At 43.5% G+C, this 22,048-nt stretch overlaps 1 protein-coding gene across 1 annotated transcript in view; it reads right to left on the reverse strand.

Moving 5' to 3' along the window:
- PTCD3 (pentatricopeptide repeat domain 3) overlaps positions 1 to 22,048 on the reverse strand; it is a 38,317-nt gene that overhangs the window by 6,745 nt on the left and 9,524 nt on the right. The window contains exons 7-21 of the mRNA XM_066572988.1: positions 20,780 to 20,903; positions 19,922 to 20,034; positions 18,786 to 18,844; positions 18,447 to 18,534; positions 18,310 to 18,370; positions 17,077 to 17,159; positions 15,499 to 15,643; positions 14,472 to 14,522; positions 12,423 to 12,509; positions 10,530 to 10,558; positions 7,136 to 7,242; positions 6,918 to 6,996; positions 6,738 to 6,828; positions 3,036 to 3,121; positions 1,443 to 1,591 (exon numbers count right to left, since the gene is read on the reverse strand). Of these exons, the coding sequence (XP_066429085.1) occupies positions 1,443 to 1,591; positions 3,036 to 3,121; positions 6,738 to 6,828; positions 6,918 to 6,996; positions 7,136 to 7,242; positions 10,530 to 10,558; positions 12,423 to 12,509; positions 14,472 to 14,522; positions 15,499 to 15,643; positions 17,077 to 17,159; positions 18,310 to 18,370; positions 18,447 to 18,534; positions 18,786 to 18,844; positions 19,922 to 20,034; positions 20,780 to 20,903 (1,352 nt within the window). The remainder of the gene's footprint in view (positions 1 to 1,442; positions 1,592 to 3,035; positions 3,122 to 6,737; positions 6,829 to 6,917; positions 6,997 to 7,135; positions 7,243 to 10,529; positions 10,559 to 12,422; positions 12,510 to 14,471; positions 14,523 to 15,498; positions 15,644 to 17,076; positions 17,160 to 18,309; positions 18,371 to 18,446; positions 18,535 to 18,785; positions 18,845 to 19,921; positions 20,035 to 20,779; positions 20,904 to 22,048) is intronic.

Below are 22,048 nucleotides of genomic sequence, written 5' to 3' on the forward strand. Positions count from 1 at the left end.
ATGGTATGATGCGCCTCCAAGTCTGAGCGCTGATCTGACAGTGCTAATAGTTGGATTAATTTCACTCGGGATACTTCCTTAAAATATTAGAGGACTGTATGAAAAGCAATATTTAATGTGAAGTGTCTGCAAACTTGAGTTTCAGTGGAATGTATAAAATACAACTCCTGTAATCAATTTTTAATTCTAGATTACAAATTTAACCCTTTACAATCCAATTTTGGATTCAAGGTTTCCTAGGGGGCTTTCGCTTTCTGCCATTATACAATGGCGCCATCTGCTGGCTAGAGCCGGTACTGTGGTATGTGACATGCTGGAGGGCCCCCGACAACAGATCGGCCAGTAATATGCAGCAAGAATACCCTGCTGGACGTCTTTTAACATCGGAGCTGTACAGCCTTTAATCAGAATGTCTTCAGACGTCAGACAGTGGATTGGAAAGGGTTCAACACAGAGTTATTAGCTTTATTCACTTGCAGGCTGAGGATTAGGTCTACTTTTAACAGTAGAGCAAATGGTGCATCTACACCGGATCCCCTGACAGCAAGACCACTTCTAACAGCTGAAAAGTAGCTATTCCGTGCCCCGCCACACCGGTCCCACAGTCTCTCATCACGTGTCTAAGCGTGTGAGCACTGCAGCCAATGACTGGTCTCAGTACTGCCTAGATGAGCACGTGACTGCTGGACCTAGAAATGCGTTGAGGCCACAGGAAAGTTGTACGGGGCAGGCAGCGTGCTGGGTTAGGAAAGTATGACTTATTTTACAGCGACAGAAAAGTTTGGGGACAGAAAGTGGGCATCATTATAATACCAGTGCACCAGGCCATCTAAAGATATTAAAATCGCCCCTGTGCACACGCCATTCATTTGAATACAAGGTAAAGTAAAAGGAGACTTGAATTACATCTAGCCTTCAGTTTATTTACTGCTGATGCCAGTTGCAGATTGGGTAATGTATTTAGGCTAGTTTAGCTCTAACAAGAAATTACAAGTGGTTTTATGTGTCTATTTAACATAATAAAGTCCTGTGATTACAGCAGCCTAGGCAAATTTTCATTGCAGTCTCTGTTGTGCGAGAGCGATAAGATCAGAGTAATAAACTAACAGAGGATGGAAGACAAATGCAATGTGAGCCAACAGGCTTGACCAAGACTGATCGGAAGCAGGTTCCAATGCAGAGAAAGCATCCAAGCAAAAAGGTGACTGTAGTACAAGCAACTAAGATTTAAAGGGAAAGCCTTCACAAAGCTGCTGTACATGAGGAGTGAAGACCACAGTGAGCCATTTGTTTTTCACTGTAGCTATGCTACTAGTTCAGGACCACGTGTTCATCGGAATCTACATTGCAAAGTAGGAGAACTGCATTTAATTGCATTTTAAACTCCTGGAAGAAATTATGAAGATTATTGAACACTGGAACTGTGCAAGCAAACCTCTTACCAAGCTTCCTCTAATCTTCCAGCTCTTGCCAGCAGTATAGCTATATTCCCGAATGCAGCCGCGGATTCCTTCATTGGAGTTTTATGGTTCTCACTTAATTTATATGCAGAGTTTATAGTTGTGGCAACATCGGCAAAGGCAACTTGGAGCTAAGGAAGGATCAGACAAAGGAAAACAATAGACTCATTTGCTACTCACACAGCAGGCAAATAGCAGCAGCAGCAAAAATAAGCGCTTACTCATAACTTGGAGCTACGTAAGGTATAGTTACATAGTATAACTACAGCCTAAAGCTCTGATCAGATCTGTGTTTGGGTTTCAGTATGACGGCTCCTTTTTAGGAGCAGGAAGACCGAATCCGTACAAAGAACAGCTCCATCCTATGACAAAACCAAATGTCACTGGAAAGATCCCACTGATTATAATGAGATTCATCCCACTACTGTTCTGTCCTCTGGCATTTTCCAGACAAAATAGTGCAGCATGCTACACTATTTTGTCCAGAGGTTTGCACAGATCTACAACAGTCGCTCCCAAATTGAGCCTCTGAAACAGATATGAACACAGCCTTATCCAGGTGTGCACAGTGTTAATATCGTGCTTCATCTGTGTGTGTATAGTTATTATCGTGCTTCATTCAGGTCTTCAGCAGCACAATAGCTGTATAGACTGGGACAGAATGAGCCAAGTCATTTCATTAGAGTAAGAGTGGCTTAAAAGGGGTTGTCTCAGGTATGTGAAGTGCATCTTAATGGGTCCCCCATGGTGTAAGATAACAAAACCGCTGATGCTCGCCACGCCTCCACCACCAGCAGTTCCGGCTCTCTTTGGAGACGTCATATTTACAGATTGTAGTCAGTATGAGCCTTCTCCAAACAAACTGCTGAAGCCAATGAGAGCGCTTAGCGATTATTGTGGAACGCCGTTATTGGATGCAGTAGTAGGTTTACAGATCACAAACACGCAGTGGAGATGAGCAGGGAGGGGACTATCAGCTGTTTTGTTATTTTTCACCTTAGGCATCCCAATAAGATGCATTTTACATAACTGAGACAACCCCTTTAAGTCTCTCTTACTATAATGAGAGGACTTTGTTCATTCTGTCTCTGTATACATCAATGCGCTGCAGGACACAGGAAGTGCCTATTATGTCGGCTCAAGCAGCCACTGTTAAAACTGACGCATTTCAAGATGGTACCTCGGGAGGGGTAGCATCTCTCCTTAGGGAGAGCAGCAAGAAGGTGAGTGAGGAGACTTTTAAAGGCCACCCATGCTCCTCTGGGAATATGCAAATAAGGAAGATGGAACAATACCTCTGTAGCGCCACCTATTGGATGGCAGCATTTCTTCAAATCAATGTCAGACCCTTTATACAGGTCTGTAGAGCAATGACTGGGGGAGGGGGGGTTGCCCCTCATTGGTGTGCAGCAGGATTCTATCCTGGCTAGTGAGAGGCCTGTGACGCGAGTTGGGAGGGGTAACCTCTCTCCTTAGGGAGAGCACCAAGAAGGTGAGTGTGGACACTTATAAGGCCATCCATGCTCCTCTGGGATTGTACTTTTATATCAAAAGGGTATACAATAAAATATATACCTCTGCATTCTGTTTTCTGCTTGCCATCAAGTACAGGACCTCTTCAGCCAAGTGGTCTGTGAAACCATGACCAAACTGTTTGACATCTGGTGGTAAAGAAAAAAAAAACAAACTGTTAAAATACACAAAAATACGCATAGAGCATCCTGTGGCGGAGTAGGCATTGTACATACACCAATAGTCAAAAGCTTTAGAACACATTCATTTTTCTGTTTTTTCATTATTAAAAAGTTTAATATCTGAAATGTACCTTGAAATGAAAGCAGAGAACAACTAAACAAGTTAGGATGAATAAAAACAACGGATTAACCTTTTCACCAATTAAATCTAGTTTTGTGACTCCTCACAGTCGTCCCTCTAGCTGATATAACAGCTCTACACAATCAAGGCATTCTTTCTACAGTTACATTCAGATATTCTTCAGAAGTTTCTTCCCAACATTGTTGCAGACGTTCCCACTAATGTTCTGCACTTGTAGGTTGCTTTGCTTTCACCCTTCTGTCTAGTTCATCCCAAACAAGCTCAATGGGGTTTAAGTCTGGAGACTCGCAGACCATTCCAATCTTTGATACCGCATTCTTCTTGTCTTCATAAATGGTTCTGACATGACCTAGAAGTATGTTTTGGATCATTGTCTTGCTGCAATATGCACCCCTGATCAACTAGGAGTACACCAGAAGGTATAGCATGGATTTACCGTAGCGCTATGGTAGCCATTTTTGTCCAGTGTGCCAGGCACTCTATACAAGTTGCCAACTCTGGATCCAGCAAAAGAGCCCCAGAACATCACACTACCTCCAAAATTGACAGTTGGTGTGACACACTCAGTAGATCTCTTTTCACCTTTTCAACAATGTATAAAAACCATGTGTAATGTACCAAAAATGTCAAATTTAAGACCTTCCATCACTCTTCCGTAGTCCTTTGGGGTTGCTGCTTCACCCAGGCAAGCCATTTTTTAAAATTTTGTAATCTTAGCAACGGCTTTCTTATCGATACTCTCCCTCTCAAACTTGCAGATAGAAGTCTTCGCTTCACAGATGAAATGGAAAAACTTATTTTTTGCAGCATTAAGCTGTGCTTGCAGATTTTGTGCAGTGAGACGTCCATCATGCAGACTGTAGACTCTCAAAAACTTGCCATCTGATTTTGTAGCGTCCTTGGGTCTGTCCGACCGCTTTCTGTCAGTTTCCTCAAGTTTCCAAGTGCCTTTTAATTGTATAGAAAACTACTGACTTCCACCTTGGCTTTCTTGGCCATTTCCCTGTACGACAGCCCTACATTTCTAAGGGTTACAAATGTCTGCTTGTCTTCTCTGGTTAATGCTCTTTTTCTTGCCATTATGATAGCAATGTGTTTTGCTAGGAAGAGCAAAATCATATGGTTTGAAAGTAATCTACAAAAGTTGATACACCTGTAGGTATAGTTTGCATCCATCTTCAAACCATAATTTGAATTCTGTGCTGCCAAGTAGCTGTCCTTGATACATTCCCTGAAAAAAAGCCCTTTGGTTAAAATCATAAATGCAGACTATTGCTGCGTTTCAGGTTAAAATTTCATATTTTTATTTATTTTTTTATTTTAACTTTGTTTTATTTAAAATATTGCAAACTTGGTACAAGAAGCATAATTCTGTATATTCTGCACAATATTTCTTTTTCAAAAACGGAAGAGAAGAAAGGATTTCTTCTTTTTAGGCTGAAAAGAATTGAACTAAATCTGTTAACGTGAATTTCAATAAACATTTCAACAATCATATTGATTTTATGTGTTCTTACCTCTTTGTCATAGAATACGTAATGTATCGGTTTCAGGGAGTCCATTTAAAGTGTTCGGTGCAAGCTGAGCCATGGTCCCCACATTTTTTTAAAATTTATTAGGGTATCCCCTTTGTTGATATTTTTTTATAAGGAATTATTGCATCCACCAATCACCCCCAAACCGAGACAGAGGGCGACTCCACAGCCATCAAGCTCATAGCAATTGCCTTCCTGGCTATTAGATCAAACTAACGGGGAGGCATAGAAGTGAAGATAAAAAGGTAAAAATATCTGCCCAGAATTCTATGATATGAGGGCATTCCCATATTAAGTGCCAGAATCTTGTATTTAGCTGGTGACATCTATGACATGCAGGCATGGGGATCATGCCCATTTTATGTCATCTAACCGGGGTTAAACAGCTGGGAATACAGTTAGGTGCGAGTCCATCACATCCTGCCAGTCTTCTGGCGATACCGTAGAGATGTGGGCCTTCCATTTGTCATATACGGCTAATGGGTTATGGCTGAGAGTAGAGGTGTGTTTAAAAATCGAGATTAAGCACTTAGGTCCTTGAGATTTTAATATACCTATGGCGGGGTAGTTCTATATTTGTGTTAGGGCAGGAGGGAATTGAGCGTTTAGCGCATGGTGTAATTGGAAATACCTGAACAGCTGGAGCTGAGGTGCCTGTGTTTTTTTGCATAATTGGATGAAGAACATGAGCAGAATATTCCCATATAGATCTCCCAGTGTGTTTATTCCTAACGTAGTCCAGTGCCTGCAGTCCGGTATGGGGTGTAAGGAGGGTAGAGCAGCATCATGCCACAGTTGGAGGTCTGATAAGTCTTTGAAATGTTGAATATTCTCAGTAATGCGCCAAACACACAGGGCTAATTTGTGTAGTGGTAGTAAGGCGGATGGCTTAGTCCAGGGTTCCCCAACTCCAATCCTCAGGGACCCCCAACAGGTCATGTTTTCAGGATTTCCTCAGTGTTGCACAGCTGATGTAATTATTGTCGGTGCCTCACACATTGTCACAGGAGTTCTTACCATAGGATATCCTGAAAACATGACATGTTGGTGGTCCCTGAGGACTGGAGTTGGGGACCCCTGGCTTAGTCCGTTCCAGGAGTTTCAGAAAGTTAAACAAGTCCTTACCCCATCACTCTCCCAGCTAGGTAGTGGCCTGCAAGGGGCAATTGCTCCTTCATAAACCAGGGTTTTAGATTTCTCAGTTGGCCCGCCAAAAACTAAAGTTTACAATCTGATAAAGCCATTCCAACTTGGTCTTTGAGTCTCTGTAGAGTGGATAGCTTCAATTTAGAGCATGAGGAGCCCCATATAAATACCGACAGTCTTATGAACATTGGTGGGGTGGGAGATATACAGTCTTTGGTAGATCGTATGCATTCTGTAAGCGTAATCCATTTTAATGCGTAGAAAGTGATATTATTGTGTATTTCAAGGAAAGAGCATAGCTGATCAGGTATCCGATCGTCCGGGCCGATCAGCTTCAGCCATAATACGAAACAATAAGCCTGGAAAATGAGGTATGGAAGGAATGGCAGGACTACTGAAACCAGGTTTACCCTGTCCAGTATGAGAGGAGTTTCCTGTAGACCAATAATGTGGGGATTAAATCATCCAATATGTGAAAACAGCTCTTAATCTTTTTTTATGTTTTTAACTTTTTTACATTATTTGCTGGATTTGAAATTGTGCTAATGTAAAAAAATGGCTGGAAAAATGGAAGGTGTTCTAAAACGTTAAAGCAGCAGTATAACTTAATGCATATAGCGCAGACACTCCTTACAAAATGCACCATCACTAATGGACTAATCAAAAATGCATACAATTAGCTGAACCTTTGCAGACGTCAAAGACATTAAATATGACTGCACCGAATACAGTGCGGCATTAGAGATAAGCCCTTACTTACCATGCCAGAGTTCAGGTATGAGCTCTAGTCGATCCTCCATCTCCAACACTTGAAAGAGTTTCTGGTAACCTCTGGAGTTGGGATAATAGCGCTGCTCAAAAGAAAAATGAATCCCCATTATACCCCAGGATGCTTCACATCAACAGATCATATTAAGTAAAGCTGACTCCGTGAACTTACAGATGGGACCAGCTCTCGGTACCACTTCAAGGCCGTGTCAGCATTTTCCATCATACATACTATATGGAAGAATTTGCTACTGCAAAAGGAAATACACGTCAGTGAAGACCCCCAGCTGCCCACGATATAAGAGACAGAGCAAAGCCCAGTCACCGGAGCCATATTGTTCAGTGCGTTAGAAGTCACCAGCGAATTGTGAGTCGGCCCCAAATACTTACTAGTAATTAAATTCATTCAGAGGCTTTCCTATCAGCTTCCAGTTATCCTCAGTATTCAACAATTTGTGGAGTCCATAAGCCAAGTCTAAATCGTTTGCTTCCAAACACTGCAAACAAGCAAATATATACACAGTATCAGTGATACGATGGCACATGGACAGCCGTTTACATTCACTTGACTTTCCCCCAATACTACACCAATTGCAGCATGCACGTTTTCTGCCTAGAACTAGAGAATTGGTGTCAGTCGATCAAAAATATATTTAGAGATCATCAAAATGAATTCACTGGCACCCAGGGACAATGGCAAACACAAAAAAAAAAACAAAAAAAAACAACAAAAAAAACAACTTCTGAAACATGTATCAGAGTGCTATAGTGTATAATTTTTATTATATATATATATTAGTGTGAGGGGTTAGCGTCAGGGTAAGATAGCGACCTGGGCATCCAGAGACAGTGACACTCGGAACAATAAAGTTCTTTAGTCCTGGCTTTGCCTGGATTTATTGCAGCAAACAAAGTAAAAACAGAAATAAACACCTGCTCGTCTGAGCACTCACTAGACATAGACCGACCCTGACTACTCACTTGCAAAACAAACACTTGCTGTGCACAGCCAGCCTGGCTCTCAGACCTGCAGAGGTCTCAGCACACCTAGATGTGGAGGTTAGGGGCGTCTCCCTGTAAACCTCTGACCTTCTCAGCCACACACTGGGCTAGCCGGGCTCCTAGCTCCACTGAGCCGTCTCTCTGGCTCTCTCAGCCCACATCTCCCCAAGACCTGCAGGCCCAGGCTTTATAAGGCCTGGTACCAGCCTCACCTGGTAAGTGGGAGTGGCCATCCCACCCTTCGCTTTGACCACTCCAGGAAAGGCCGGCCCGGACCATGCGGCTTGGAGCCACTACATTAACTACACCGTGTCAGTAACTTAGTGTTACTGACACCCGAATGCTGGCTTCCTCCACCGAGCCCGCCCGCCACACACACACACACACACACACACACACACACACACACACACACACACACACACACACACACACACACACACACACACACACACACACACACACACACACACACACACACACTTTATAATATTAATATATATATATGACGAAAGCCCTCACTGACTCACTCACTCACTGACTCGCCACTAATTCTCCAATTTCCCGATGTCGTAGAAACATGAAATTTGGCACAAGCATAAATTATGCCCAAAATAGGAAAAGTAAAGGGGTCCCAACTCGATTATTAAATTCTAGCGCACAAGAACTAGCGTCCAAATTTTATGTACAGAATCTAATTCTCTCACTTCCCGATGTCGTAGAAACATGAAATTTGACATAATCATAGATTATGTCTAAAATAGGAAAAGTTAATGCGTCCCAACTCGATTATTCAATTCTAGCGCAAAAGAATTAGCGTCCAAATTTTACGTGCGTAATCCACTGTTTGGTGGAGGGGAGGCTTCTTTTATGCTCTGCCTTTTCCTGTCCCATCAGGCCAGCAGGTGAGCAACCTCCAGATGTATGCTGTCATGATGTCGGAGGGAAAACCCCTTTAATTTAAGGAGCTTACCCATGAAGGTATTAAACTGTTACGATAGAAATGGTCTGTGAAATGCAACAAATTGGGTGACAGGAATGCTGCCATCCACCGTATACAGTGGGAAGCGAGAATTCAGAACTGCTATAGGGAGACAACGGATCAAGCTGTACCAGAATGACATTGCAGCATTTACCTTCATTGAGTCGTAAGTGAGGCCGGCCCTATTAAAAACTGGATAGAGTGCACACTTATAATGACTCTTTAGAAACTGAGCAGTTCTGCTGTTAGGGTAACAAAACAAGCATGATTCTTTGGGACGCTGGACATTCCAAACAGGCTTGAATATCTGAGTGTTGGGACTGTGAATTCTATCCAGAACGAGCCTGGTACAATTGTACGCTAAATACTAAAAGTTTTATAAATACATTTCTTAGGATTCTGCAGAGTATGAAATATTATTTCCTAGCAGGCACCTAACTGCAGTGATCATTCCTACTTTGTGATAGTCAGGATTACATAACGGTAGCGTGAAGTGCAAATATTTTCTCAACCGTGACCTAAACTGCTCAACACAGTTTTCTCTCAGTTATGTGTTCAAAATAAAAAGTTTACCAAATTGTAACTCAGTCTTTGACATCGTATTCTGTAACTTGTGTCTTACTACCACCCCGTGGCATAAGGACATAACCAAGAAAGTCACAATTCACTGACAGCAAACAGAGAGCTTGACAAAGAAGAGGAACTGAAAAAGTTGCATAACTTTTCTTTATACAGTGATTAATACTAGAATAAATTGAAAATTATTTAAAAGGGATTCTTGCATCAGATTTATGCTGCCCAAACCATAGGCAGCCCCCACGGATGGGTGTTATAGTCAAAATGCTGTAGTTTTTCAGAATAAATACACTTTGAACTGAGCTGAGTTGGGGGGGGGGGGGGGGGGGTGTCCACACTGGCTTTTCCCCACCCGCAGCATGAAGAACGACAGCTCTCTTCCTTTTTGTGCATCGTAAGAAAGCGGTCAGTCTTCATGCAGCCGATGGGGAGAGGACAGTGCGGCCCGCCCTCTTGACTCGAAGCTCAGCTCAGAGGCAAACTTCAAAAAGTGTATTTATTCTGAAACCCTGTGGCATTTCAGATTAAAACACCCACAAAGGCAATAGGCATCCCTGTCCCAGGTTCATGCTGCCCATGGTTCCGGAAGGATGAACCTGATGACAGAATACCTTGAAAGTTTAACCGGGCTTTTCAAAAACTTTTGAAATGTCATAGGGACATGTCAAAAGTTTTGCTCGCTGGGGGACTAGGTGCTGAAACCTGCACCAATCACTAAAACAAAAGCGGCTAAAGAGTTCACTGCTCACTAACTGAAGGCGGGTTCAATAGAAGGTTTATGGGCCAGTCTTCAACTTGCGAGCAGGGACAGTACTGGGATGAGCACTTCAGCCACTTTTGTTCTACCAACTGGTGGGGGTTTTAGCAGTTAGACCCCCCTGTGATCAAATCTTTTGACAAGTCCTTATGACATGCCCAAAAAAGTTTTTAGAAAGCAGTGTTACACTTTAACATTACGCAGTCTTACACTGTGAATTAGACAGGCTGACTTAAAATGAAGCTGAAATGTTATAAAATGTCATATTTCATACAGCTCGATTCAGGAGGTTTGGTTGGGGGCAGGGAAGTACTGACACATCCAGGGATCAATAGAATAAAGTGGTACAAGTTCAGCACTCTCTTGTGTGCTGCCTATGTGCTCATTATTAATTACAGTTTGTACAACCAACATATGACAATATCAATTGAAGCACAACATTTAGTCTAAGACATAAGCGTACTCACCACTTTCATAGCCTCACTGAAAAAGAGATCTGAAGACAAAAAAAACCAAACACATTAGTTATCAATTTTACAAATATTTTACAAGACTTATGGCACAGATAAATACAGAGGTTTCCTCAAGTCAGCACAAACCTTTCAAAACAGTGCAGATGCTGCTGTAATCACATGACCATTAGCTACTGAGTTTCTTCTACAGACAGCTGATAATTCCCTGTTTAGGCAAGATGCTCAAGTTAATTTAGCTGTATCTACATTTCTCACCCAACAGGGATTAAGTAATGGTCCTTTTAAATGGGCTAGAAATCACACCGAAGTATTCCTATAAACTTTTGTTAACCAGACAACTGGGCCGTGTAAGAGGATGAATGACCGGCGAATGAACAAGCAAACTCTTACTCTGATCGTATTGTTTAGGCTAGCATAAAAATGCTTGCAGGTCGGCTGCATATCTACCTATGTAAATGACATAGTACAGCTGTCATTGATCGGCTGCACAAGGGGATGAATAATCAGTTTAATAATCAGTCGTCCCCACATATCAGATACTCTGCGTCATCTGAAATACAGAAATATAAAGTTACATGTGGTCGCCGGCCGGGAACAGGGATTGATTCTGCTGCGGGCTTCTGCATGCGGAATCTGACAATTTCGTATGAGACCGGCCTTAGTCTGCACGTTCCATTCATTTCAGAATGGAGGAGTCTTGGAATAGGTATGGAGGGAACGAGTGCTGACCAAAATGATCGTTGTCGGTCAATGGTCGTTAACATGGGCAGGTTATGATAATTATCAGCCTGTGTAAAAAGGACCATAAGTGCTGCAGAGCTATTCCAAAACTCCTCCATACTGAAATGAATGGAGCGTGCAGACTAAGGCCGGTCTCATACGAAATTGTCGGATTCCGCATGCAGGAGCCCGCAACAGAATCCATTCCTGTTCCCGGCTGGCGACCACATGTAACATTATATTTCTGTATTTCAGATCACTGCGACTGCTCGCCGTCAGGCATACACATTACAGATTTAAAAAAAAAAAAATCTTTTTTCTTGCGCAGCCACTAGGTGATGACGCGGGTAGCCACAAGGTATCAGCAATGTCAATGGAAGCCATCCGTGCGAAATCTGCACAAAAATAGAACTTGTTGAGATTTTATTTACACAGGTGGAAATTACAAATCGCTGTTCGCTCATGTAAGTGGACATGCAAATGTTCTAAATTCTAAGGCCTCATGCCCACGGGGAAAATCAGGCCCGCTACGGATTCTCCATGGAGAATCCGTAGCGGGTCCCTCCTGCCCCGCGGACATGAGGGCTGAAAATAAGAATAAACTTACCCACAGCGGACCGTGCAGGTCTTCTCTTCTTCGCGGCCGGATCTTCTTTCTTCGGCCGGCGGATGTGCTCGGCACACAGACGGGCCGAAGAAAGAAAATCCGGCCGCGAAGAAGAGAAAACCTGCACGGTCCGCTGCGGGTAAGTTTATTCTGATTTTAGGTCTCCTGCGAATCCGGACGGCTTCCATAGGCTTCAATAGAAGCCTGCGGGAGCCGTCCCCGTGGGAGACCCGCACCTAAATGGAGCATGTCCATTTTTTTTCATGCTCCAGGATTTTTAAAATTCACTTTTTTTGACCATCCGCGGGTATTTATCTACCCGTCGATGGTCAATGCATTCCAATGGGGTGCAGATCCGCGTGCGGGTGATCCGCTGCGGATTTTAATTCTTATTTTGCCCGTGGACATGAGGCCTAAATAGATGAATAACCCAGATTATCCGAGCAGGTGATGATCGCGTAGTTCAAATCCGGTCATGTGAGATCAGCCTAACAGCAGGTTCATAAATCACAAAATGCCTCACTTCAAAACAATCAAGAAGAAATGTGAAGACAACATACAGTCATCTGGATCCTTGGCTGTGAAGGACTTTCCTCGTACTTGCTCCAGAATAGCAGCCAGCAGCTGGGACTGGCTCGTTTTATCACCTGGAAAAATGGGAATACTTTTAAGCAGGAGACTTCTGTAAATTAAAAAGGAATAAAACTGATATTGGAGATTTCAGAGTCACAGTTTTGGTGGGATCTGCAAACCATCTGAAGAATACTGAATTGTGAATGCAGCTCTGAACTACAATACAAGCTTCCAGAATCTCTTCACTTCTTATATAGAGTAATGTTATACGTAAACAGTATAAATTGTGTTTATAGATACATTTTAAAGGGAACCGGTCATCAACAATAAGAACCACAAATTAAAGGGGTTGTCCCGCGGCAGCAAGTGGGTCTATACACTTCTGTATGGCCATAATAATGCACTTTGTAATATACATTGTGCATTAATTATGAGCCATACAGAAGTTATAAAAAGTTTTATACTTACCTGCTCCGTTGCTGGCGTCCTCGTCTCCATGGTGCCGACTAATTTTCGCCCTCCGATGGCCAAATTAGCCGCGCTTGCGCAGTCCGGGTCTTCTGCAGTCTTCTATGGAGCCTCTCGTGCAGGATGCCGGCTCCGTGTAGCTCCGCCCCGTCACGTGCCGATTCCAGCCAATCAGGAGGCTGGAATCGGCAATGGACCGCACAGAAGAGCTGCGGTCCACGAAGGCAGAGGATCCCGGCGGCCATCTTCAGCGGTAAGTATTGAAGTCACCGGAGCGCGGGGATTAAGGTAAGCGCTCCGGTAAGCTTTCTTTACCTCCCTGCATCGGGGTTGTCTCGCGCCGACCGGGGGGGGGTTGAAAAAAAAAAAAAAACCGTTTCGGCGCGGGACAACCCCTTTAAGTTATGGTGCTTATAGCTTTGGTGACAGTCAGGAAAGCTGTATCTCATACGCACCCAATACCCCATTCCTGCAGTGGCCCCTGGCAAAGGCAGTGCGGACACCGCCAGCGTAAGCCTTCTCAGAAGGCTGTGCGCATGCATTCTTATTCATCTCTATGGGACCAAGCGTGTACATCCATCTGAAGAGGGTCACCGTGGCAGTGTGTGCGCCAATTTTGCCAGCGGACAAAGCAGGAACAGGGTAACTGGAGGTAAGTAAGGCCTCATGTCCACCGGCAGACTTAAATTTTGCAGCACCCATGCGGAAGGTCTCCAATTCAAGCTGCCCATAGGGAAGCATGGGTGTCCATACTGGAATTAAAGCTTGCGGATTTGTTTTGCGGACCTTTTGGTCCAGAAAACAAATCGCAACATGCTCCATTTCAATTCGGTTCCCGAACAGGCAGCTTCCATTGAAGTCAATGGTAGCCATATGATCCGCGGCCGGGCTGCAGACCCCGCAGGAAAGCAGGAGTTTAAAAAAAAATTAAAAATCCACTGCGCGTGTGTGGCGGCTGGCTGGCGCTTCCGCACACATCCGCAGTGAAGAAAATAGAAGACCCGGACAGGAATCCAGAAGACCCGGAGGGGTAAGCAGTGTCCTCGGTTGCGGGCAGGGTCGGATTCCGCTGCGGGTTCCCACATACGCAATCCGATCCACTCGTCGATATTGGGCCTAAGACATAGCTGCCCCGACTCCACGTCACCTAAAGGATAAGCACCACAACTTACTTTTTAGTGCTTATAGTTGAAGACAGGTTCCCTTTAAAAAGATTATCCTAAGGACTTGGGGAGATTTTGAAAATTCCAATTACTTTGGCCGTTGTAGGAAAATACCTGTCAAGTAAAAGACTGCTCGTTCCATCGGAGCCCAAATATTCCCTTGCTGCTACTGTCCATGATGGCACAGTGTGGCAACCAGCAATGTAATAGCGGTGGCCACGGTCATGTTTACATGTCAGTTGTGCCATGATTGGTCATGGGAGGTCTTATCAATATCCAAAACATTTTTATTTTCCTACAAAGAGGCACAGTAAATTTTGCAAAATTCACCAGAAACGAGAATGAGACACAGAGACTTGATGCCGTCACTCATGAATCACAACAGTGAGGGTTTCTTTCACTTACCACTTCTATAAAACACTGCCAACAAATATCGATATGTTGCAAGACTTGGCTCTAAAAAGGAAACAAAATTACAATTCAATTGCCTGAGAAAAGAGGAGAAAATAAATCACCATTATGTTTTTACAAAAAAAATAAAAATATATATACAAGCCATGTTTTGAAACCTAGATGCAATTTTTTTTTGGATTTATTGTCTCATCACCCCCCCCCCTCCCCTTCCCTTCCACCGCCATAACTTTATTTTTCTATGGATGCAGTTGTGTGAAGGGCTTGTTTTAGGCAAGTTGATCTGTACCCTTTTATCATTACCAGTTTGGGGTACAGAAGTACATAAGCTTTGTCATCGCGTTTTAAATCAATTTTTGGGGGGAGTTGTGGTAGCCTAAAAAGCGCAATACAGACATGCGCTTTTTTTCTGACAGCGTTTGCTGTGCGAGATTAGTGAAATGCTTGCTGCAATTCTCCTCTAACCTTATTTCCTCCTGTTAAGATCCCAACTACCCCATAGACTACAGTCCTAGAAAGGAGATCCCTTGATGCAGTTAACACTACTGAGGAATGTCAGTTTATTAAAAAGACTGGATTTTTGTCACTCGCCACAAAATCCATTATAAAAGGGGGTAAAAAGTTTATACGAAAAGACCTGCAGGGCAGGAGGTCTGCCTCCTACAGACACAAAGCCAAGATGGATTTATCTTAGTGTCCGCAGGAGGAGTATAGCAGGTGGGAAGACCTAACACTCTTGTGCTTAGTGTCCACCTCCTAGTGGTAAATAGTGACACACAAGGTCTTGCTGTGTCCCCCAATGACACAGATGAGAAATAGATTTTACTATATTTCCATCTCTTTGCAAAATGTGACCAGTCATTGCTGCAACTGTTGTATAATGCTATATGTTATATCTGCAATTATAAGACTGGTCCATCATAAATGTAATTGGGCACATATATGTAAGTTCCACCAGTTTCATGCTATTTGTTTTTATTGTGTGCAATAAAAGAAGTTAAAAAAAATTAGCTCGTCTTACCTATTTTAAGTGCCTTCATCTCCATTAAGGTCTGCATCGCCATGTTTTTCATCATTGGGCCCATCCTGCGTAAGCTCTTCATGACGGAATTGAAGGTTAGTAAGTTTGGTGTAACCTTTTGTAGTACCATGTGGTTTAGCAGCTCCTGGAAAATGAAGTACCGTGAGCACCAACTGGTGAAATCAACAAACGTTACACCCAACATTGTAGCCATGGCCATAAGTAGATAGCTGGGATACACTTCATTCTACTGCTCTTTATTCCTAACGTAATACCTCCCTCACTGCCTGGTCTGAGGGAGTTCAAAATAATTTTTTCCCCATTTTCCTTCTCTAAAACCTAGGTGTGTCTAATCATCAGGTGCGTCTTATAGAGCGAAAAATACGGTAAATCTGGTTGAGAAACCCCCTATCTAGGAGGACAAGTCCACCAGATTAAATGAGGAGGTACAAGGTGGTTCAACGCATTTCAATTAGACCTTCAACTCATCAGGAACCAGGTGATCTAATGTCGTACTATAGGGGAGCTTGATGTAGCTCGCACCCTTATGTATCCAGATCCCCAGACCTACAACAGTGTCTAGGGAATCATGCGAGGATAAAAACCCTGCAGTGTATAGAAAGGTTTATGCTGCAATATCCCTGGATATTACTGTATTGCTGCCCTATTCTTGGATAACTGGCTACAATGACCCTCGAAGACTGCCATACTGTAGGATCCCTTTTTGCCGCAATACCCCTGGATGCTACTATATTGCTTCAGAATTCTTGATTCTCAGGCTACAATGACCTCAGATAACTACAATAAAGAGTAACCCTACGGCTGCTTTCTTTTCTGGATTCTAAGCTATTGTCCTAAACAGGGTGCGATCCCCTGCTGCAATAAACAATAAAGGAGATAGAGAGAGCAGAGCAGCATAGCCGCTAGCCCTGATGGTGGAATGGCGGCTTTATGTCAGAGCTGGACTTAATCCAGTCTTAAATAAGCAGAGTTCAGCCCCCAGGCTGGGTACTGCATATGTCCGCAATCCCGCCCCCTGTGAAGAAACTTCCAAATCAGCGTCCGTCATGCATTTCATGAGGTCACCTGCTTCACGCTTCTTTGGTGTTTTAAATTCCTGTCTCAATATCACTATTGTATTAACTTGAGAAAGGAGTCGGTACAACTAGTCAGTATTCTTCATTATTTCGCAGTCCCAGCGTTGCTCTCTCAGCAGCAGACTTGCTCTCTGTTGTGGTTTATTCTAAGGCTGCCTGTCCACGGGCGTTGCGGTATCCTGCGGCGGAGATCCGCCGCGGGATACGACCGCCCGGGAGCAGGAGCCTGCAGACGGATCTCCGCTGTCAGACGATGGAGAATCGCAGCCAATCGCAGCATGCAGGGAACGCAATTCAAACCCGCCCATAGACAGGCAGCCTAAATCGTTCTTCGCAAGTCCTGCCTATTGTGAGCCCTTCTGGAGAGTGTATATCTTCTCTTATTATCTCATTCATACAAGGACTGCACATTAGAGCGCTGTTCTCTTATTACAGTCCTACTGAACAGGCACTGAAGCTCGTGAATGTTTTGGCCCCTTACCATAATCAAGTCAGACTTATCCTTAAACTCTGTTTTCGTATCTGGAGCCGCTAAGATGAGTGCATTGAAAGTGTACACGTCCCCTGCAAGAAGAGCAAATCTTAACCAGGTTTCTACAGCAGGAAATAATGACAAGTCACAAGTCCACATTACGCACATTCTTACATCCGAGAGTCTACGACGATTCATTTAACATATGTTGATAGCCTGCACGCCATTTTGCAGATGCAGTAGTTCCAAGTCTACTACTAAAGAACAATTAAAAGGGTTTTCTGGGACTAAAATAATGATTACCTATCCTGAGGACAAGTCATCAATATTGGCTCGTTGAGGATTTAACTCTCCTAACACCCACCGATTCGCTTTTTGAAGGGATCACAGCTGTTGGGCGAATAATTTAGCCTCTTCTCAGACCTGTGACATCATATCCAGTAGTCACATGACTTATGTGCAGCTCAATCCCATTCAAACATATGGTATGGAGCTACAATACTAGTCACTGCCATGACAAAATACATGGCACTTTACCTGGTATTCAGTGAAGAGGCTGCAGAGCTCACCCGGATGCCATAGTTTTTTCAAACAGCTTATTGGCAGGGGTGCTAGAAGCTAGAATCCCACCTGCCTAAAGAAGTTAAAGGGGTTGTCCCACTACTAGCTGGTTTTCTGCAGAAAGCAGACAGCTCCATACATTGTGCAGTGGCCCTGGTTGGTACTGCAAGTTGAGATCTATTGATGTGTATAGAAGTCAGCATGCAGTACTAATCTAGGCCACAGCTCAATGTATGGAGCTGTCCGCTACCTGTGGCAAAACAGTTGAAAGTGGGACAGACCCTTTAATCAGCACACAAGGGTAGGTTCATTTTAGACGAGACAATTATCGTTCTAGTGCTTTCACAGAGAAGCAATAATCGTTCAAGCTTCCGGCCACCCACCTCCTTTCACAGTAGACAGGCAGTCATTCATGTATATACAATTGCCTGTTTAAAGAGGCTGACCGTTGTTTGATTTTTATGCCTGCCTAAATTGAACGATTATAGTTCAGCTTCACGCAATTCAGCAGGAAACTCAACGATAATCGTTCCATATAAAAGGGAACTTATACCCAAAAATAGTACAATATCAAAGCATGATCTCTCGAGTCCAATATCCAGCTAATACCAAACAAGAATAATGATGCAACTTAGCCTATCAGATGCCCCAATTTCACAGGTCGATGTGCAGTGGACTCACCGGTTAATCGGTTGTTCAGAAGGTCGGTGTACATACTGAATGCCTGGGCATAAGCTCCATGCTGAAAAGACACAGGATAAATTCACAATCTCAGTATGGAAACACTATGAAACGAAAGTCTGTGACTGGCACAATACCTTCACCATTCCTCGGATCATGGTGCAGTAAGAATGGGCGTTCCTCTCCGGCATCAGGTTGAAGATTCTCTCTGCATTATTATTTTCTCTGCAAATACACAGAGAGGGGAAATCAAGAGGTGCATTACAAGTTACCGTGGACTACACCTTCATATGCCCAAGTGGAGCAATAGAAGGTGGGTGCAGACGCTTTACTGTGATTAAGACCCCTCTATAGCCAGAAAAAAACAGCACTTGGCGAAGAGCATCTATCACCACGGAGGGTGGGGATGACACAACTGCCATTAATAAAATGCTAACCCTGCTTGGAATACAGCACTTCAGGGTTAACTCCATTACCTCCATTTCTTTCCCGCAGGGGTCCTTTTCAGAGAATTATTTTCATTCTTGACAGTTTCCTGAGGATACACAAGGTTTAGATTAGAACCTCTAGTAGTATATGCAGCTTTCACTATGAACATTCAAAAACTTTATGAATAATACAAATGTAACCACTGTGAACAAACAGAGAAAGTTCCATTACTCAATATCGAAGTTCTGCACCTGCTACCTAACATTCACTCTACAGAGCTGCACTCACTATTCTGCTGGTAGTACTTAGACCCCATTTACACTGATAGAGGATCGCTCAAAAATTGCTCAAATGACATATTTTCATAGTATATTGTAGCTACTAAAGAGCTATGTGGGCGGAGTGGGACACTGCCGCTATTGCTCAGTGAACAATACAGCTGTTTTCAATAAGCAAACAGCTGCATTGCTCTCCGTGCTTACAGCTCGCGTCATGCTGTGAACTACCAACAGGACACAAGCTGAAAGAATCTCATCAGCGCTGCCGACTGTGAAAACAGCCTGCATCGCTGATAAGAGTGCATTGCTCAATTCTAGAAAACTAGAATTGAGCGAGGAACGAATCATGTACGATGTCCGTGTACTTAGACACAACGGTTATCGCTCAAAAGATGGCTTTGAGCAAATTTTGAGCGATATCGTTGTGTCTAAATGGGCCTTTACCCTGTACTGATCCTCCGTTACATCCTGTATTATAAAGCTGCCTTCAGAGTTGAAATCTCCCAGGATTCCTTGCTGGCTGAATGTGTACGCAGAGCTTGCTCTGGTAAATTTGAATTCGGAGAAGGGTCTTCAACATCTAGAACTATGCAGTCATCTGAAGAAAAACGAAGCAGCCGGCTGCATTATAGGAACTCAGCTAAACTAGAAAAGATTTATCTGACCACAAGCTTGCTGACCATTTCCAATGACAACCAGCAGATCTGTGAAGGCAGCTCTGGAGTATAATACAGTCCAACTTAGGATCAGTATAGGTTAAATAACACTATGTTCACACACAGCGACTGCATGAGCAGAATAGTGAGTGCAGCTCCGAGTAATGTACAAACTATAACTCAGGATCAGCACAGCATAACAGAGTATTTACAAATATAATACGCAAAACGGCGTACAAAGGTACTCACAGTCTCATTATCGTCTTGCTGATTTTCTTGATCATCCATAGAGGGCTCACGGTCTCCATAGACACAAATTAGATCTAGAAGTTTGTTTGTTGTCTCCAAAGTAGGTGTTGTTCCTACAACAAGAAATAAAAGCGTTAGTTACACGGTGAGCATGCAACTAAATACAGAAGACTAGTGATGATACAACCGTTTCTCCACTATATTCAGCTACAGATGAAGGTGGCCAGCAGCAGGAGTCATCCATTGCTCTTATCCCAACCACTCCTATCCTGAAGCAGCATTTAAAGTAATAGAAATTAAGGGGTCATCCCCATCATTTATTTGCTAGGATTTGCCAACTGATAGACAGGACCTCAGTAGATGATCAACGAGGGTCCACCACTCAGGATCCCCCCGAATCAGCAGACTGTAAGGCCGCTGTCACTGCAGTGGCCCAATATGGTATTGCAGGCGCAGCTGGCATTGAATCCAATAGTAGCTGTGCCTGCAATACCAACCTAGGCTGCTGCGCTATGGTCAGAGCTTTCTACAGTGACCGCATCTCTGGAAATCAGAGGATTGGCAAGGATCCAAAGTGGCAGACCCCCGCTGATAATCTATTCATGAAATATCTGTCATCAATAGAAAAGGATTAAAAAAAAAGACCCAGAATACCGCTTCAATCGCTATCTAGTACATAACTGGTTAACAGGTTCATTTGGTCTGGTACACGGCAGGTCCGCTGAGAGAACATATGTCACATTGAGTAGTTGGCACATGATATTAGAGGATGAAACTTAAAAAAATAAATAAAAAAAAAATTAAAGACTATTAAAACACCAATGGACAAAGGAATTTGGGGGTCATCACGCCACGTACCGCCTTGGAGAAGCCGGTCAAACAAGTCCACGGATTCCTTTACTCTTCTAAGCTTAATACGTTCATTCAGTGCCTCTTCGCTGACACCTTCAATCTGAGGCTGGATGTTCTCAGGCATCAGACACTGGAAGGAACAGATCCCGGTCACACAAGAAGGATTAACAACCACCTCATAGGAGGTGTACAGACCTTCCTCTGTATCAACAGTGCAGGAAAATAGTTGGAACCTCCCTGAATAGGTAACCAAGGTAAATGGGTAGAGTCACCACTAAAGGAGCGGGCCACATGACAACACCGCAGATAAGGTATGAAGAGCACTCACCTGGTGAGCCGATCAGTAACATATAGGGGCCACGTACATGGGAGAGGTCGAGGGTCCCGCCTCATGACCCATATTATGCCAAAGAAGGCAAAAGCAACAAAATAAAAAAAGGAGCTGTAAAACATGGCCCTTCCTTACATAGAATTACATGGAAGTGGTGAAAGCAGACGAATGTACACAGTCTCCTGTTTCTGACACTCCCATTCAACTCCAATGAGAGAGGAGCTACAAGTTTGCCTTCTTGTCCTGTCCTTCTATGCATAAAAGGGACTTTGGATCCCTAGTTGTCTGCAACAATGGGGGTCCCCAAGGTCAGATCCTGCCTTGTCTTATATTTATAACCATCTGACTGACCGGGACAACTCGTAAGGTACGCCAATATCGGGTTATTGCTGGATCTATCCAGCAAAACAATTAAACAACCCTCTGGGTTTGGGACCAAACTCTGACCCTGGACCGGAGGGTTGGGGGTATTACCTGCACATGTTCTTCTCTGCTGTCCATCCAATACACAGATTCCGGCCCCATCTTCTGGCCAACCAAAATTGCAGCTGCAATCTTCTATCCACCAAATGCACACAATTCATTGCCAGTGCTAATTGCTTATTAGCCAGTGCTAATCAGGTGATCAGTTTGAACCAATGAAATGCAGGTGTAGTGCACGATTAGTCTATCATTACCAACGCGCTATGAGGATGAAGTAGGTTGAACAGTGTCAAACATCTTGGGACAGCTGAAAAATGGAACTTGAAACTAGCAGATCAGATGGACGCTAAAGAAGAATAAGTGCATGTAGTATACCCCCTTCACTTCTGGGACAGAATTTTGTCCCAAAACTAGAGGGTCACTTTAAGTAATACACATTAGTTCTTTGTTAACCAAACCCATCGATTTCATTGGCACTGGCCACTTAAAGGGGTTGTCCAAGTTATGAAAGGGCATGTCAC

The sequence above is a fragment of the Eleutherodactylus coqui genome, chromosome 7 (genome assembly GCF_035609145.1).
Source record: "Eleutherodactylus coqui strain aEleCoq1 chromosome 7, aEleCoq1.hap1, whole genome shotgun sequence".
NCBI classification, from domain to species: Eukaryota; Metazoa; Chordata; class Amphibia; order Anura; family Eleutherodactylidae; genus Eleutherodactylus; species Eleutherodactylus coqui.